We start from the raw sequence: 19,855 nt of genomic DNA on the forward strand, positions 1-19,855 counted from the left end.
GACTCCATCATAAAATGTTAATGATTAGCTGAAGCACATTTAAGAAAGGAAGACTTGATGGGAATAATAAAAGAGAATTTGGTTCATTGAAGCTTGTCCCTTTTAATATACTTTTTTCCCAGGATAGTCTTGATTCTAATTGCTTTTTAAAAGACCTCGTACCTTTGCTTCAGTAGCTTTACCAGGTGAGCAAATAAGCCATTTCCTAAGATTAACCCCATGCCCTAGCCTATAAGAACTGTAATCAACTGATCATTACATTTATTCCGACTAGTTAATATTTTTATTACATGAATAATATTTATTTGGGAAAGTGACCACCTTTACACAAGATACATATTTATTTATAGATGATTCTGGGAGAAAGTTGATTGACATGTAAGTGGTTAAGATACTGTAATATGATTTATCCAGGATGTCTGACATCATAGGGTTAACCAGAGAGTTTCAAAATCTCTACATTAAATTGTTTTATGCAGATATAGTATACATTGGAAATGCTACTTTCAAATTTAAGAAAAAGACACACAAGGAATCTGGGATTTCCCTGAATCTAAGATACTCGTATTGAATACTAATCATTAAGAATTACGTTAAGCTCTGCCTGCAATGTTTTTAATATATGAATAAAATAAAAGACTAATTCTACAGCTATTCAAATGCCACACATTAAAAGGACAATTGTCCTATATCAGAATATTCACTGTAATTGGGAATAATACCTTTAAAATTGCTTAACCTACATTCTGTGTTATCACGTGTCAACATGAAGCATTGTAAAGCTGATTCTCCTGTACAAATTTTTTTTCTTCAAACTAGTGATACAATGGGCCACTTTTTAACACTCACTCTGTCACTTTTAATCATAAGCATGACTCATAAAAAACTGAAAAAATTGTAAACTTATAAATCCCAACTGAAAATCATTCCTACTTTTTTCAGCATTCTATGAAGAATTAGAAATTGATTTATAAAGACTAACTAGTAATAATCAAATCATTTCTAAGAAATATATGCCCATGTCCATAAACACACATATCTATACAAAACAGAATAAGTAAAGAAAAAAAAATCAGCCTACAACTCTGTCATAGCATACAGCCAAATAGATAAAAACAAATCATAAAATGATTGATGTGTTATAACCAGTTAGTTTCTAAATAGGCAATTTCAAATTATTCCAAAATATCCAACCTTAAAAGAATTCCACAAACTTATTTATTTATAGCTGTTATCTTGTCTGAAAGAATATTCTCTTCAGGTGTACGCATCTTGTTTAATAGAATGAATATATAATAAAATAATTTTTTCAATAGTTTTTATTTTGTATATTATCTCATAACATAGATAAATATATTTTGTCTTTAATAAGGTTGAATGAAAAACTATTTATAGTAGACCAATTACTTGCCTGTTTTACTATTAATTAGAGAATTCCAGCTCTCTTTCAAAATGTATACTTTCAATTTAGCCAGGTTAAATATCAAATTGGTATACTATTTATTTAAGTATCTTCCATGATATTTCAACTTAAACAAATGGAGTGGTCTTTCCGTTCTGGACTTGATGGAATTGTATATATCTGACTAACTCTCCCATCAAATACAACTATACAAGCTGCACAATATACATAAAATGACTGCCATTGGAGAGAATTCAATGCAGCGAGGCTTGGATGAGGTATGGTCCTTGAGGGAAAGGAAGCATAACAAGATGAGTTGTACATTCTCAATGACTCAGGGCATTTTTTGAATATGCTGTGCTGTGGAAAAGAGACCAAACAGAAATTACGTACTTTGTGAAACAGAGGTTGGGGTTAAAGGGCTGGCACAGTAGCTGAAATGAGAATAAAGGCACAAAGAAGAAACTTCAGAGAAATGAACCCCAAAATCTGAATGCAATTTTCCCTGTGATAATTATAGATATATATACTACATTTGCATATGTGGAGACTCAAGGAAAGCAAAGCTGGAAGACAAAAGACCTAAGCAGACATTTCAGCAGGCATGAGGCACCAGGAATCAGAATTCGTAAATGCTTGTGACTCCAGTTGATATTAGAGAAAAATTAGTTTTTAGGAGTAAGAGCTACTTCCCAGGAATAAGGGGAAAAATGAAATTGACCAGTTATAACAAAGTCTAACTAATTTAGGTAATCATACTCTACATATCTGCAAGAAAAAAAACAACTCTCTGTGGAGGAAGGTGACATAATCAGGAACTTCTACAATCGTTTATCCATAATGTTCAATCAATAATAATAAGATATGCTTAAAAATGGAAAATGACCAAAACCAAAAAGGAAACAAGCAATAAAAAGACCCAGATATGATGTTGATGTAGGAATTATTAGGAAAGGATTTTGAAATAATTAAGATTAAGGCTTAAGAACATATAGAAAAAAGGTGAAAAATTGTAGCAAATACCAATAATGTATATTTAATAAGTCAAGGAAAACGATAGAGCCAAAATACGTCAATGCTGAAGCATAGAGTTAATAAATTTAATACACAAGTTTAATTGGAGAATAAACATGGTGGAAAAGATTAGTGAACTAGTATATAGGTCAATATAAAATAGCTAGATTAAAAAAGAGAGAGAAAAAAAATATATATATATAGAAGAGTAGACTGATGGTGCATAGTTAAAAGACCAAACGTATACTTTTGCAGAACCAGTAGTTAAGAAGTGAGGAGATAAGATAGAAGAAATATTTGAGTAAATGCTTATCAAAATTCCCTGGAATTCAATAAAAGATAGCTTTAAAATGCCTTATAATTGAAAAGCAGATTCTTAAAAAAAGTAAATACCTCCTAGGTACAACATAGTTAAACTCCTGGAAAGTTAAGCAAAGAATATCTTAAAATAAGAAAGATCCGTTAAAGTAGAATAAACTATAGTAAAATGATAATAAGACTGAGACTGATTTTTTTAACAGACAAGATGGTGGTCAGCAGACATTACATCATTAATTATTGAAATAGAAAAAAATATCCTTAAAGCTAGAATTCCATTTCCATTGGAAATTACCCTTTTAAAAATGTAGGAAAAAGAATGTCTATGAGAAAAACTAAAAAGGAAAAAAAAATCATTGATAGTAGACTAGCACTAAAGGAACAGAAAGGGATTTTTAAAGAAAATTTAGAATTTCCTTTAAAAACAATTAATGACTATAGAAGGAAAAATGGAAAATAAAGAAAGAATAAATAGCACCAGGAAGGATAAATTATAATTGACTTAAAACATGATTCTTTAACAAAACAAAACAAAACAAAATTACAATTTCACATAAGGCTTAATTTATAAGAGGACAAAAATAGCAAAAATCAAAGATTTTTGAAGTTTAAAGTTATTCCATTTTTCAAGTGATAAATTATATTTTAAGGTGGAATGAAATAAATTGAAATATCTAGAGCAAACATTAAAGAAAAATAGAAGAAAGTAAAATAAAAAATATTGATGGAGGATAAAATGAACAAAATTAAATACATGAATAATTCATAGAAATTAAGAAAAGAGAGAAAAGAAACAAGTAGCAAGATGATAGACTTAAATAGAAATGTACCAGTAATTAATTATAAGTATAGTAAATAAAAATAAACAACAAAAATGTGAAACCAGATTACAACAAATCAATAAAAACTTAGTATCTTAAATAAAACTTTAAAAAAATAAGAACAATATAGTAAAAAAAGTAAAATGATGAAAAATATTATACCATCCAACTGTTAACCAAAAAAAGGAAAAAGAAAAATCTGGAATAGTTATATTAATATCAGGTAAATTAGACTTTAAGTTATACTGGGTCCGTTTGATGACTGATCTTTATAGAATCTGAACTGTATATAGAGTTCATGATGCATTTCATGGTGCTTCGTGAACGCAAGTCCTCATAGTACATCATTTGTTTTTCCTCCATGCGGTTTGCAAAGTTTCCCACTATATATCTAGCCACTTGGTGAGTTATAATGCTTGTGGGAAAATTAAAGAATACTTTACTGCAAGCTACTCTTGTCATGGTGACACCAAATCATTCTGAAAGCAGCAATGTGTTTAGTGCAATATGAGTGCACAATAAAATATCTTTTAAACAAATCAGAGTGTGAGGTTCCGGGTGTGTACTGCCTCTGTTTCAAAACACTAAGAGCATCTCAACATGTGGCAGGATTGACAGTTGTCAGTCATTCTGCACAGACTGCTACAGACTGAAGACATGTAGATCCCATTGGATATAATGAGTTCATTCAATGAGTGTACGTTTATTCTGTGTCCTTGACAGGTAAAACAATTGCTTTTCCTATGAACTGATGCTTCAGCAACTATCATCAGCCAAAATAAATTAGGAATACACTTTTCTATATTCATCACCATTACAATTTTCTGTTGATTTCTAAAAATCAGTTTTAATGGACTTGTCAATTTAAAAATCAGTTTATGGAGAGAAGGAGGGAGAGAAAGAATGGGAGATATTATTTGTACCAAGATCAAGCATTTATTGAGCCCCTACTGTGTAGAGTTTGGGTTTTTCACTCTATTATAATAAGGGTTATAATATTAATATATACCTTTAAAATAGTGGTGGTAGAATCTATTTGAAAATAAGGTAGGTTGAAAATAAGGTTGGTGTTGTAAATTATAATAAAGTTTATATTCAGCTGAGTTCAACAGCACTTTTCTCATAATGAAATATGTGTATATGTATATTGTGTGGAATAAGGGATAAAATGAATACAAAAGTACACTGTAATTTTGTAAAATGACTTGAAATTTAATTATACTTCATGGCTTAATAATGTGGACTTATCTATGATTTATAATTTTCTTTCAAACATATTTTCTTCATGGAGCAAAAGCCACATAAAAGAACCAGGTCACATAATCTTATCCTTAGAATCGATATTTTAAAGTGGCTTTACCTAACTATGAATTAGTCCTGAATTTCTTTCACAATGGTCTTTTAACAATAGTAGTTTGACAGAGTATTTAAATTCGACTAATTTACTCATTCATTTAGTAATCATTTATCCAGGGCTGGGCAATGATATGAATATTTAAGGTTACAAAGACAAATCAAGCATCATTCTTACTTAGAGAGACTCACAGTAGGGGAGATATGCACCTATGGAAATAAATGTAGCATAAACGTTCATGGGAAAGTGCTATGTAGAAGGAAACGAGGGTTAATTAACTCTCTGCTAATTCTGCAACAGAGTTCAGAGAAACTTGTAAGTGGGCTTTTAAACAAAGGAATGTGAGTGTGGAAAATTCTGGGCTGATTTAAGGATGTGCAAACTGTTATGTTTTCGGAACAGGCAGTATCCATTGTGTACTGAGTGTACTGAGAGCGATGCTGAGAGATAAGGCTGGGGACGGCCTTTCATACTGACTTGTGGAGAGCCTTTATTGACATCCCATGCTGTCTACTTCGTTACAGTTTTTAAACAGCATGTGTAAGAAGGACAGCTCCCCTACAGGACTTTTATGATAATTAATAGTTATTCTATAAAATGCCATCCACAGTTTCTGCCACATTAGAAATACTCATATATGTTTCTTTCCCTTTCTGAGGGTGTCATAAACACCATTTCATTCTGAGCTCACAGAACTGACACTCTCTCCCCTTGAATTGCCTGATAGTTTGTGCTGTGTATTCACAAGGTTCATATTCTACTTTGAGATCAGACTTTATTACATTAGCCATACCCTGTGGTTGGATGGCGTGTTTGTGTGTGTGTGTGTATGTGAAAAGTGTTCATTCCTAATCTGCAGGATTTTTTTTTAATTTCAGTCACAAAGCGCGCATTTTTGACTATTTTGCAAGAGTAGAATGCCCATATCAAAATGTATCATGAATATCTCCATGAATTCCTTAGTGATACGTAACTACTTCAGCAAATGCAGGATATCATTCCTTAGTACCACCATCTCATTTTTAGTATTTAACTGTGATGCCAACTGAAATGGATATCTAACACAATGACAGTTATCTACCAGGTTCAGGAGACCACAGATGGAGTGATTTCTTTAGTCTTGTGTATAAAAGGAAGACCATACAAAACAAAATATTCTCATTTAAGATAATAGTAACATGATATTATATGTTGAAGTATAGTTGACCCTTGAACAACATGGGGGTTAGGAGCGTCCAACCTCTATGCTGTCCAAAAATGCATATAACTTATAGTCGGCCCTTTGTATCCAGGTTCCTCAGTATCTGCAGATACAACCAACCACAGATCTGATCATGTAGTCCTGTAGTACTTACTACTGAGAAAAATCCATGTAAAAGTGGACCCTTGCAGCTCAAATCTGTGTTGTTCAAGGGTCAACTGTACTTCAATCTGTTTTACATAAATGAATAGTGATAAGTGCAAATCAGAAGAAACAGGTACGTACTTTGAGGAAACCGTGGGGGGTTGTCATTGACATCTGTCAGGGTGATGTTGACCGTGGTGGATCCCGACAGCCCTCCAACTTGCCCAGCCATGTCTTTGGCTTGAATGACCACTGAGTAATGTTCTCTGGCTTCTCTGTCCATGTTATGTAAGGCAGTTCTAATAACTCCTGTAATACATATTTTAAACAAAACAGTATGGATTATACATTAAATGAGAAGCAACATAGGTATCTCTCTCTTTTTTCTTTTTTCTTTTAAGAAAAGTAGTTTTAACTGAAATGCTTTTGAGAGAACACCAGGCTTCTGAGACAAACAGTACCTTGACAATGTTATTAAAACTGTCTCATCGAAATATTTATTTATAACCACGCATCCCAAACCAATCTATTAGAGGCAAATGAAGATACCCATCTCTTGGCGGTCCTTGGGGTCACTGGCCTCTAGAGTGCGGCCCTGCAGTCCCTGCTCTTTCCTTCTGCTGGTGGCCTGAATATTTCACAACTCATTCTCCTCAAAAGTGTCAGCTGAGATGTTTCGAGCAGAGGTTAATTTTCCTCCTTACAGAACAATTTACATAGTTTTCTGACAGGGTTGTCAAAGTTTGATGATGAAAAACATTGGCGGAGTGTAGACACTTGAACAAAGATTACAGGCAGGAGGCTTTTAACATTTATCAAGACTAAGAAACTGACTTTTTGTCAGGAAATAGCAACTACAATAAGAACTAGATCTAAGTACACAAGCAAAATAAAGAAAGTGATGAGATTGGTTCTAAAACTTGCATGTAAAAGTCACATTCTTTGTCTTGTAGTACCAGAAAAGACATTTAATGCACTTTCTCATTAATTAATACTGGATTCAATAAAGAGATACAAAATGTTATATATCCATATGTAGTTATGTGTAGGTAAACACACACACGCACACATAAATTAGATAGCTTTGTCAATAAAGCCTTAAATTTAGAAATTGAAACACATTTTCTAGCAGGTCAAGTTTATGCAAGGACTATCAAACATGTCTTAAAATAAAAAATTGTCCTCATATACATGAGCCATATTAAACATAAGCATATAAATATATAAGCATACATGTGTATACATTTATATTTTATATTCATGTAAATATACACTATAAATATATTTGCTACTCCAAACATAGGTCACCATTTAACAACCACCTTTTTACTTTTATTCAAAATAGTTGGATCATGTCACTTTTGAGAAAGACACCAATGGCTTCAATCAAACTCACACTTAATTAGTTAGCAGCACAATTCACGGGACAGTGCCATTTATAATGACTGCCAACTATAGAGCTTGACAACCACTTTTGCAGACAATACGTTGATATAATGGGAGAAAATGGGTTTGTATATCCAAGTTGAAAAGATAGTCTTTTAAAAGTGGAAAGGATTAGTCAATCAGTTGTTTTGAATATAGAACACTTAACCACTTCTTTATTTTTTTCACTGAATTGATTGCATATGCAATGCTCTGAGAGGAGAGCCACAGGCCCCAGGAAAAGAGCTCTCCGTACTTTCAAAACTTGTGAACATATAATTGAGGGAATTTAGGAGAACTTTCCTGAAGCTGAATAGGAATGAAAATTATTCTTATCAAAAGAAATTATAATAATATGATAATAAATGATTCATCTAATTCGTGCATATGAAAAAGCCTCAAGCATCGTGATTAAATAGAACGTTTTATCACATATGATAATTATATAAGAAAAAATTAAATTGATGCAGAAAGGAACAAGTTAAGAATTTATGAAAATATTTAATGAAAGAATGTATACTCTCTGATATTTGGGGGGAAAAAAGATGCCATTCTAAAAAGAATACACTAGAAATGGGACTTGCCTCTGATATGTAGAAGTATGAGATTACTGTCCAGGATGTTTTACAATGAAATCATTACAATGATATTTGCAGAATATACATATGTGAAAATAAAATCTGTCATTAAAAAAGTGAATGATAGATATTTTTATGCAATTTGAATGTTATTCATTTCAGAGGATCAGAGAAGAGGAATTAGCACAACCCCTGTTTTACAGCATGGACTTTAATAATTTCATTGCAATTGCCATTATCTCCCTTCTTTTATAATACTGCTACTCTGACATGAAATGGGAAGAAATTTGTCAGCTAAATTTGCTTATGGAAAGAAAAGAGCATATCCAGAATTGACACATCTTTCTCAGAAACGATTGTTTAAGGGTTCATTTAAACTCTCGGTTCTCTTGAGAATGGCTCAGTTGCATGTGCTTAGCTATGACCTCCCCTGAGGGCACATAGGTAACTGGGGAATGTTCAGGCAAATTGCCATAGCAACATGATCCCTGTATACAATAATCTTATTCAAACATGTGGCCCAGATGCTTGTAAGCAGGGTAGTCTAGAACACAGCTGATGCACAATAACACATTTTTTCCTTTTAAGTAGACTTTATTTTCTACAGCAATTAGGTCCATAGTAAAATTAAGAAAGTAGACAGTTACCATGTACCCTTTTCCTGCTGGCACACACAGCCTCCCCAGCTAGCACCATTCTGTATTAAAATGATGCATTTGTTACAGGTGAAGAGCCTACATTGACACGTTATCACTCAAAGTACGTAATTTACGTTAGGGATCACTCGGTGTTGTACATTCTATGGGTTTGGACACATGTATAAGGATATGTATCCATCATTGTACTATTGCACAGAATAATTTAACTGCCCTAAAAATCCTCTCTGTTCCACCTATTCACCCTCCCTCCCCTCAACCTTGGCAACCACTGATCTTTTTACTGTTTCCACATTTTGCCTTTTCCAAAAAGTCATATAACTGGATTCATACAGTGTGCAATTTTTTTCAGATTGGCTTCTTCAATTAGTAAAAGGCATTTAAGGATCCCCCACATCTTACCATGGCTTGATAGCTCATTTCTTTTTAGTGCTGAATAATATTCCTCTATTTGGATGTGCCACTGTTTATTCATTCACCTACTGAAGGACATCTTGGTTGCTTTCAAGGTTTGGTGACTATGAATAAAACTGCTATAAACATCTGTGTGCAGGTTTTTGTGTGGACATAAGTTTTCAACTCCTTGAAGTAAATATCAAGGAGTGTGATTGCTGGATCTTATGTTAGGAGTCTGTTTAGTTTTGTAAGAAACTGCTAAATTGTCTTCCAAAATGGCTGTACCATTTTGCATCCCCACCAACAATGAATGAATTTCTGTTGCTTCACATTTTTGCCAGGTTTTGGTGTTGTCAGTGTTCAGACTATCACCATTGTATTAGGTGTGTAATGGTATCTCACTGATGTTTTAATTTGCATTTCCTTAATGGCACATAATGATGAAAATTGTTTCATATGTTTATGTCCATATGTATGTCTTCTTTGGTGAGGTGTCTGTTAAGGTCTTTTGTCCATTTTTTAAAATCAGGTTATTTGTTTTCTTATTGTTGAGTTTTAAGAGTTATTTGTATATTTTAGATAACAGTCCCCTATTAATAAGTCTTTTGCAAATATTGTCTCTCAGGCTATTACTTGTCTTCTCATTCTCTTGACAGTGTCTTTCACAGTTTAGAAGTTTTTAATTACTTTGAAATCCATATTATAAATTATTTCTTTCATCACTCACAACTTTGGTGTTATACCTAAAGTCAGCCTAAGATACCTAAGATACCTAATGTCATCTAGATTTTCTTCTATGTTACTTTCTAGGAATTTTATAGCTTTATATTTAGGTCTGTGATCCATTTTGAGTTACTTTTACCTAAGAGTGTAATATCTGTGTCATTTTTTTGGCATGTGGTTGTCAATTTGTTCCAGCACCATTTGTGGAAAAAACAAATGTTTCTCCATTGTATTATATTTACTTCTTTGTCAAAGGTCAGTTGACTACATGCATGAGAAACAATTGCTGGGCTCTCTAATCTGTTCCATTGGTATATTTGTCTATTCTTTCATAAATACTACACTGCCTTGATTACTATAGCTTTATAGTAAATCTTGAAGTAGGGTACTGTCAGTCTTCCTAATTTGTTCTTCTCCTTTATATTGTGTTGGCTATTCTGGGTCTTTTGCCTCTACATACAAACTTTAAAACAAGTTTTTCAATGCCTACAAAATAACCTTTTGGGATTTTGATTGGTATTCCATTGATAAAGTTGAGAAGAACTGACAATATTGTGTTTTACCTATCCATGGACATAAAATATATCTCCATTTATTTAACAATACTTCTTATTTGTTTCTTTCATGAGAGTTTTGTAGTTTTCCTCATATCAATTTCATACCTTTTTTGTTAGATTATACCCAAGTATTTCTTTTAGGGGAAGCTAACCTAAATCATATTGTGTTTTTAAATCAAAGTCTACTTGTTCATTGCTGGCATATAGGAAAGAGATTGACTTTTATATATTAACCTTGTATCCTGAAACCTTGCTCTCTCAAGACTGCATCCTTGAAAATAACTCCCACTGTGGAAAATGTGGACAGAACGCACATTCCAAGGTTAGAGAAGGGGATGCGGAGCCTCTGATTGTCTGGGTCCAGCTTGCTGGTCAACTGGCATTCACATCCTCTGGATGACCTCCCCCAATATCCATAACAACTACGACAGGTGATTCCAGGGCAAGTGGGTCAAAACTATGTTTTAAAAAGCCACAATTAGAAAGATGAAGTTCTGCCATTATGTATTCATACATTTCTTCACTTTTTATTGCCATCTTGTCATGTCAATAAAAGCATGTATGAGGATATACACACGCGCACAGACAACAAACAATATGCAATAGTAATATACATTTTTCAAAATTGTGAAGCCTTAACTCATGTACAAGACTAGGATAAACTATATTTACACAGTCCAAATAAGAATGATGTTTTGTTTTTTTGTTTGGCTTTTCTGCCATGTACCCATGGACCCAGTAGTTGTAATATAACTTATTTTTGCCTTCCAAATAAACATAATAAGGACTTACCACATGGCCTTTTTATTAAGTAAGTTTGTGAAGAAAACAACTCAGAGCAGCTAAATTAATCACCATAAATTATTGCATTGTTTGTTTGTTTAAAAACAAAGAAAACTCTCCTCTTTTCAGTAAATGCTAGGTAACTGGTAATGGCATATTCTGAGTGTTTGATATCTTCACTAGCAATGTTTACTTCAAAAATTTTAACAGGAATTTTTCCTCTTATCTCCTGTGATGCTGGGTTGAATCAACAGGATGTGCTTACCCTTGTATCATTTTGTTTTGTTTCTTATTACTTTCCCTTTAAACAATTGTAGGTGCCCCACTGCCTGCAAATTACCTTCTGACTACTGCTTCCCAATCACGTTGCTGTGTAGGGGCCTGTAAATGGGAATGACTCTCTGTTCAATACAAGCTCATAACATTGAAACTCGTCTGTGGTCATAAACATTACTCAGTGAACCTGACTCACTAACCCACTTTGTGTTTTTGTTTCCTGACTGATGATATTCATATAGAGCAATAGACCCTCCAAAAATTTTTCTTGTACTTTACCCACTAAAAAGTATTTAAGATGGAAATATACAAATCTAGTTGATTAGATAATACCACAGAAAACTTCAAAATAAAACCCCTAAAAGTTTGGAACAAATAAACAAGCATGATATTCAAATTCCTGCAAAAATCTTCAAGGTACATATATGCATTTATAAGAGGAACTGGTAAATTTTCTTCCAGGTTTTAACTACACATACTCATTTTGGCTCAACTGCTTGTTTTGCCTCTGAATTTGTTCAATCGTTCATTCATTCATTTAAAGTCTATTATGTCACTTTGTAATGTCTATTAAAATGTATTGGAGCCCTAATGTTTCTCTAATGGGGCACAAGGGCCATTTAACAAAATCACATGAAGTGACAGTTATCATGCAACTCCAAGGGCACTATTTTAGACCTACTGAATCAGAATCTGGGGAAGTGGGCCCGGCATCAATCAGTATTTGTGACAAGCCCCTTCTGTGATTCTCATGAGCAGTCCAATTTGAGATATCCACCTACAGTTGAGAACATATGATATCTGGCCTCAAGGTGCTCATATTTCATTGGAGAATTTGCCCATTTAAAATAATTAATATGAACACTGAGAGGTTTATAAATGTTTAGAAGTTTCAATTTCTACACAATGACACTTAATATCTTGGCAGTAATAAATCATCTTTCCAACTACCTAATTGTGATGATCTAGGTACCTGGGAGATTTTTTATGTTATATATTAAATTGCTATTTGTTTCAACATTTAGTATATTATATGCTACTTCTATTCAACTACACATTATGAATTCTCCCTACTAACTTTGTAAAGATAATGTGGCTTCCATAAATTCCTGTCTACACTGAAATAAAAAACATCTAGACATTGAATCTATATGTATGTAACATTACCACAGTTTCAGAAACCTTTTTTCTTCATTTGTCACCAATCCAATGTATATTGAATGTGTCTCTGCTCTGTTTAAAATGTGGAATACAAAGACATATAGGATAGAGCTTATGACTTTAGAAGGTCATGATTAGAGTGTTTACAGACAGGGAAATGAATATGCAAATATGGAAAGTTAAGTAATACTGCAAATAGATTTTATTAAATGGAAGACAAAACACAGACTTTGAAGGTTTTAGTTATTGAAAAGGATGAGCATGACCAAGGAGTACTTTATGGGACAATGACAAGTTTGTAGGATATGGAAAGATAGATGGAGAAGTAGAGAATCCATGGAGAGGGGATCTGACATGAACAAAGGTGTGGATATAGAATGTGCACGGCTGTATTGACAACATTGGCTTCATGGGAAAAAACTGTAGGAGAATAACAGAGATTAGGTACTCATTAATACTCTCAGAATATTTCTAGGTCTTGTTCCTCAAGTGACTGAAAGTTTGAATAGCTCCACTGATGCCCCCGTGGAAAGTCAAGACTGACTACACTTCACTACTGGTCAGTTGTTACAGGCTGTGGTTGGGCAGATGCATGATTATCTCTACGGATAAATTTAGCACATTTCAGACTCTAAAGCTTCAGTGGATAACTGATTAAACTTCAGAATTTTATTTATATTTTCATTATACTATATATTTTATTTTTAAAGAAAAAATATAAGATATATGAAACACTGGCATCCCAGAATAAAAAAAAAAAATTTAACTTCAAGCTATGACTCATGGAATTAACAATCCTAAATTCATGAATGTAGACACTTTTATGATTTAGTAGGAAGATTCAATTTTTCCTCCTCTACATTTTTTTCTTCCTACCATTAAAATGGACGGTGAAGCGTTTTATTTCTGGTGAGCAGAAAAGGGTGGCGAGTTCACAGGTTTTGAGTATGGGCTGTGACCTAGGCACTCTCTTCAGGTATATAGCTCATATTTTTTCCCCATATTCTTCATGAGAGAGAAAGCTCAACGTTTAAATAACTTTCTCCAGATCAGAAATTTGCAGAAGCTGAAATATTAGCCAGGACTTCCTGACAGTAAAATCAGAATGCCACAGTGTCATTAGTTCAAGTAATGAAGTCCTTGACCTTGTAGACCCTTAGGAGAGGCTCGTACTATTGTGAAAGAGAGAGATAGGGAGGGGTGTGTTTGTGGAGGGAGAGAGAGAGAGAGGGAGAAGAAGAGGAGGTGGAAAGAGGAACAGTATCATAAAAAAAATGGGCATTACCTTCTCTACGGATTTGGGGACATAGATCAGACAGATTCAAAGAGAATGTAGTTGTGTTTATGCATCAATAAATATGCTTCTGACCTAGAAGGTTTTATTTCAATATTTTTCTCCATTTTGCATTATGCTTACTGTTTATATCTGTTCTTAAGGTTTCAATGTGATCTACAACTTCCAAAGACCAATCTTTCCAGTCAATATATTTAATAACCACACTGATAAAATCATAGGTTTGCCAGGGCATTTGTGAAGGCCAAATACTCTATAGACTTGCAGGCTTTCAGCTTAACTACTCCAGTCAGCAAGAATGTACTGAGACAGCACTCTGGGGAGAAAAATAAATAATAAACTTCAAAAAAGGCTTACGTGGGTGATGAAATTCCAATGGTGACGATGATAATGATGATGATGATGATAGAACTCTGACAGTTATTAAGTATTTGTTAATCGTAATGAGGAATATTTATGTTAAATCACTAAATCCTCACGCTAAGTCCTCACATCAACTGACTATGGACGCTATTCATATTATCCCCTTTTTTTATCAAAGAGGGATTCCAAGAACAGAAAGGTTAAGAAAAGTGCCCAAGGACAGATAGGTATCATATAGTCAGTATTTAATCCATACAATTAGAATTCACAGCCTGCTGTCACAATCACTACCTTCTGAGCTTCTGATTCCTTGTGAGTCAATCGAGGAAAATACTGCAAAAGAGCCTGAAGTAGATTTTGGGAGAATGTCTGCATCTTAGTAATGTGATATCAGAAGAAATCTCTGTTTCTCTTGGCCAGTTTGGGTCCTAATAACACTGGTATCAAAGTTCTGATTATAATCAAGGAGATGTCAGGAAAACGGTGGATACAATGGGTAACCAAATGATCTGACTCCAAAAGATGAGGTTTCAGCCTTTTGTTCAACAGGAGAAAGAGTGAGAAACTTAGAAACCTAAGATTCATCTTGCTGCAAGTGGCCATTAGCTGTTTATGGTCTTTTTGCAGGGTATCAAATACCAGTACCATTAACTGTGGCTGGCCTATGATTGCTTTGACCAATACAGTGCAGTGGAAGTGACAGTATGGCGATTTCTGCCCTGGACTTAAGAGGATTGGAAGCTTCTACCTTGGTATGTATGAACTCTGAGCCTTCAGATAAATAGTCTAACTACCCTGCTAGAGACCACATAGAGAGGCCGTGAGATGGAAAGGGCTAGGGATGCATCTGAGCCCAGTTCCCCAGCTCTTCCCACTGAAGCACTAGGCATATGAGTGAACTCATCTTTGAATGAGTGCAGGTGCCACCTGAATGCTACCAAGTAACACAGTCAGTGTCGCATGGATCAAGAAATTCCCCAGATAACTCCTGCTCAACTTCTTTACTTCCAAAATCACTGTTGCTTTGAAAGTTCTGAGTTGGGGTAGTTTGCAATGGCATTCAAATTTGGAATACACACACAGACACACACATAGAAATTTGGAAACATACATATATACATATACCTATGCATACACATACACACATATATACACACATATACATACATACATACACACATATGTACAAACACACACACATATATTCCTCACAGGGAAATAAATGATGGTTGGCTTTCTAGATCTACCCTTAACACCATTAAACCAAGACTAGGTATTCCCTAAATACTATATTCTCTTCTCTCTCCCTTACCCTCTCCCTTTCTCTCTCCTTCCTTCCCCTCCTTCTCTTCCTCCCACCCCACCCTTCTCTCCAGAGCTGGAGTGCATGTACACATACTATACAGAAAAGCCTATGTCTAAAGTACTACAGTTATGGTACATGTATACGTATTTCATGAGTTCAGGTAAACACAGTATTTGGAAGATAAAGAGAAGAGGGAAAATAAAATTGACCTTCATATAACTGATGTGTAATGAACACAGGGAATAAAACTTCCTGTAAACACTGAAATTATTAAGATTATTATCATCTGGTAATTTGTACTCTGTGGGAGTAATAAAATTATATGTGATATTTTTAATTAAGAGAATTACATATAAATGTAATTTCAAATTTTTATAATATCAGGTAAAATATTTTATTACAAGATAGTGAATCCAGATATACTCTAACTTAAATATAAATGTATTGTCTTGGAAAATAATAATGAAATAATAAGAAAGAAATTTAGAAATCTAGAAGTAGTCAAGTATAATTCTCCCAAAATAGCTTATTCATGTGGTTTATTAGAAATTTAGGGGCTAAAAATACAAACACAAAAAAGGAATACTAAGTTTACTATGTAGATATTCCTTGTTTAAATATTGATATATTTTTCTATTACTATGTTTATTTTATTCTACAATTTATTTTTTTCATATGATGGTTAAAATGAATTTAAAAAGGTAAAATGCTTTATATAGGATATTTTGGGTCACAGATGTTATTTAAGAAATGGTACTTAATATGATTATATCAAAAAATTTTGGAATATTTGTTTTTGCGACAACTATATTTACAGGCATTTAATTAAGGAAAATACTAAAACATTGCTTTATAAAATATACATATACAAATGACCAACCTAAATGTCCATCGACAGATGAATGGATAAAGAAGATGTGGTACATATATACAATGGAATATTACTCAGCCATAAAAAGGAATGAAACTGAGTTATTTGTAGTGAGGTGGTTGGACCTAGAGTCTGTCATACTGAGTTAAGTAAGTCAGAAAGAGAAAAACAAATACTGTATGCTAACTCATATATATGAAAACTAAAAACGTGGTACTGATGAACCTAGTGGCAGGGCAGGAATAAAGACGCAGATGTAGAGAACAGACTTGAGGACACAGAGGGGGAAGGGGAAGCTGTGATGAAGTGAGACACTGACATATATACACTGCCAAATGTTAAATGGATGGCTAGTGGGAAGCAGCCGCATAGCACAGGGAGATCAGCTCGGTGCTTTGTGATGACTTAGAGGGGTGGGGTAGGGAGGGTGGAAGGGAGGCTCAGGAGAGAGGAGATATAGGGATATATGTATACATATGGCTGATTCACTTTGTTGTACAGCAGAAACTGATACAACATTATGAAGCAATTATACTCCAGTAAAGATGTGGGGAAAAAAAAAGAATTTGGACAGCTGGTTAGTAAATATAGCCATTGCTAATAATTAAATTATATAAATTTACAATTCAACATCATATCTTTAAAAGTATCTGAAAACATCTCTTTCTAAGTGAATTACTATATTTTACTATTATATATACTCTTGTTATTTGTTTATTTTATCTGTGTGGTAGAAATACTACAGAATTATATACTACTGCTCATCCTTTGTCAACTATATGTTCAGTGGTGTCATCTTGGTAACTTGAAAATCATGGGCAGTGGAAATATTTTTATTATGAAAGTCAGCAAATGCTGACTAAATCAAGGCTTAATCTATTTAGTTAGTGATTGTCTGGACTTGAAAAAGTAAAGGAGAAAGCATAAATAAAGCATATTAAACTCGTGTGTAGCTATTACATGCAAATAACACAAAAATTTGAAGAAATACTATTCTAACTAATGAAACCTATTGTTCAACTTAGCAGAAAAAAAAGTGGCTTATTTAATTGATGAAAAACTGAAGTTTTTACAAACATCTTTTATCTACAGGCTAATGTAAACAAAAGTATCAACCAACACCCAAGCTGGAACTAAACTCATTTGTCAATGACCTGAGCAACTTCTTTGCTGAATCAGATAGTAATCAAGCATTTATTTGCAGTAGGATTTAGTCAATATTCATTGGATTGCAACAATAGGTTGTATGTGGATGCAATCGTTTGGCAAAAAATCAATGCAAGCATTCTGTAAGAATCAATAGGCTATGTGGAATTTATAATAAGGAGTAATGTATGCATTATAATTGTTTGTAAATGGGGTGATATGTATCTTTTTTTAATCAGTGAAATTTGCTTATTTACATGCTTACATATTTTTGGTTGTTAAATATTTACTAGCACACCACTGACGACTAGCGTTAAATAGACTTGACAGAGTTCCAGGCAAAGAGTCACAAGTGCAAATGTTCTAATGTGGCTGCTTTCTGGCTTGTTGGAGGGAAACCTCTGAGGCCAGCATCTCTAAAGCAAAAAGAACAAGAAGAAGAGGAGATGAGATCAGAATGACATTATAGGCCAGATCATTTACAGGCACGTGCATTATTGTAGTGCTTTTGACTTCGGCCATAAAAGAGATGAGAAGACATGGGCAGGTTTTGAGCAAAGGGGTGATGTGATCTGACATATTTTCACATGGCTGTCCAGTGGTTAGGACTCCACATTCTCATTGCCAAGGGCCTGGGTTCAATCCCTGGTCAGGAAACTAAGATCCCAAAAGCTGCGTGCCCTGGCTGAAAAACAAAAAACATGTGCTTTGGCTGCTGTGTTGGGAATAGACTAGGTGGAACAGGGTGGAATTAAGGAGATAGGTCAAGAGATAATTACAATAAAGTTTGTTAAAACAGAAGTGAGGAGATGTCTTGAAGGTAATGTTTGCTGATGAAATAGATGTGTTGTATCAAAGAAAAATAGAAATAGAGTGTGATCCAAGGTTTTTGGATGGAGACATAGAAAACTGTTAGAAAAACTGTTTGTGGGGAGGTGGGTGGAGTTTCAGAAAGCGGTTTTGGATGTACTCTGTCATATGTGTCTTCAACCCCCCGGGGCAGAGATGTTCAGTTGGCATACAGCATGCTGGTGTTTAGAGAAGCAGTTCAGACTCTCATTATAATGTGATCAACATAAAAAGAATATCTTAGTATCTCATTAAGACTGATGAGATTAGCAAAGGAATGAGTGTATAAAAGAGGCTCAAATACTGAACACTGTCACATGCCAGTGAGTTTAGGAGAAAAGGTAGAAGCAACACAAAAGCAACGATACTTGAGACAGGGAGAAAACCAAGAGGGTGTGGCATCCTGGAAAAAGTATTTCAAGGAAGAGAAATGGATCCAGCGTGACAAATGCTGTTGCTAAGTCAAGTACGATGTCAGGGACATCATAACAGGGAATGTGGCGGCCAGATCGAAATTTAACAGTAGATATGAAATGAAGAAAAGGATATGTGAGGCATTTTGAAGGACATTTTTAAGGACAAGATGACTTATTGGAAGTAGGGTGTGAGGGAAAGGAAGTGATTCAGATGACACTCGGGCAGGCATTTGGCTTAAGAACTTGGTCAGTGGGGAATCCGTCTACAAGATTAAGAGTATAAGACAAAGATCAGTGAAGAGAGTGTTAATTCACAGCTCTATTGACTTTTATGTGCTTAAGAACTATCTGTGTGAAAAAGACTGATGGGTAGTTGAACACATGGCGTTTGTAGAAAGGTCTGGGTTGGCGAGTCAGGATAATAATGATACTTATAAAGAGACGGATGGATATAAACTCACTCTTGCCCAACATAATGAAGAGAGTGCCACTTATTATAATTAATGACCTAAATTGCTCTCTACTGAATCTTTATTCCTTGTATCATGTACTAAAAAATTACCAATCAGGACAGAAAAAATTTACCTAAAAAAAAAAAGGCAAATGAATTCAAATCAATGTATCTAATCTTAGTGAATGTCAAACAATAAATGACTATTTTGACTGAAAATATCATTACTTTGTTCCTTCTATAAAATGACTACTGGATGGACAGAATTACCCAAATTAGTCCTTTATGTTAGCAAGGTATAATTCAAGTGTAGTCAGAAAGTACTATAACAGCTTGACTACACTGAACTT

The 19,855-nt window shown here is 34.0% G+C and overlaps 1 protein-coding gene across 1 annotated transcript in view; it reads right to left on the reverse strand.

Moving 5' to 3' along the window:
- Positions 1-19,855, reverse strand: part of CDH18 (cadherin 18) — a 328,121-nt gene that overhangs the window by 116,070 nt on the left and 192,196 nt on the right. Inside the window, exon 4 of the mRNA XM_059919221.1 lies at positions 6,396-6,563. Within this exon, the coding sequence (XP_059775204.1) occupies positions 6,396-6,563 (168 nt within the window). The remainder of the gene's footprint in view (positions 1-6,395; positions 6,564-19,855) is intronic.

Source organism: Balaenoptera ricei, chromosome 3, assembly GCF_028023285.1.
Source record: "Balaenoptera ricei isolate mBalRic1 chromosome 3, mBalRic1.hap2, whole genome shotgun sequence".
NCBI lineage: Eukaryota > Metazoa > Chordata > Mammalia > Artiodactyla > Balaenopteridae > Balaenoptera > Balaenoptera ricei.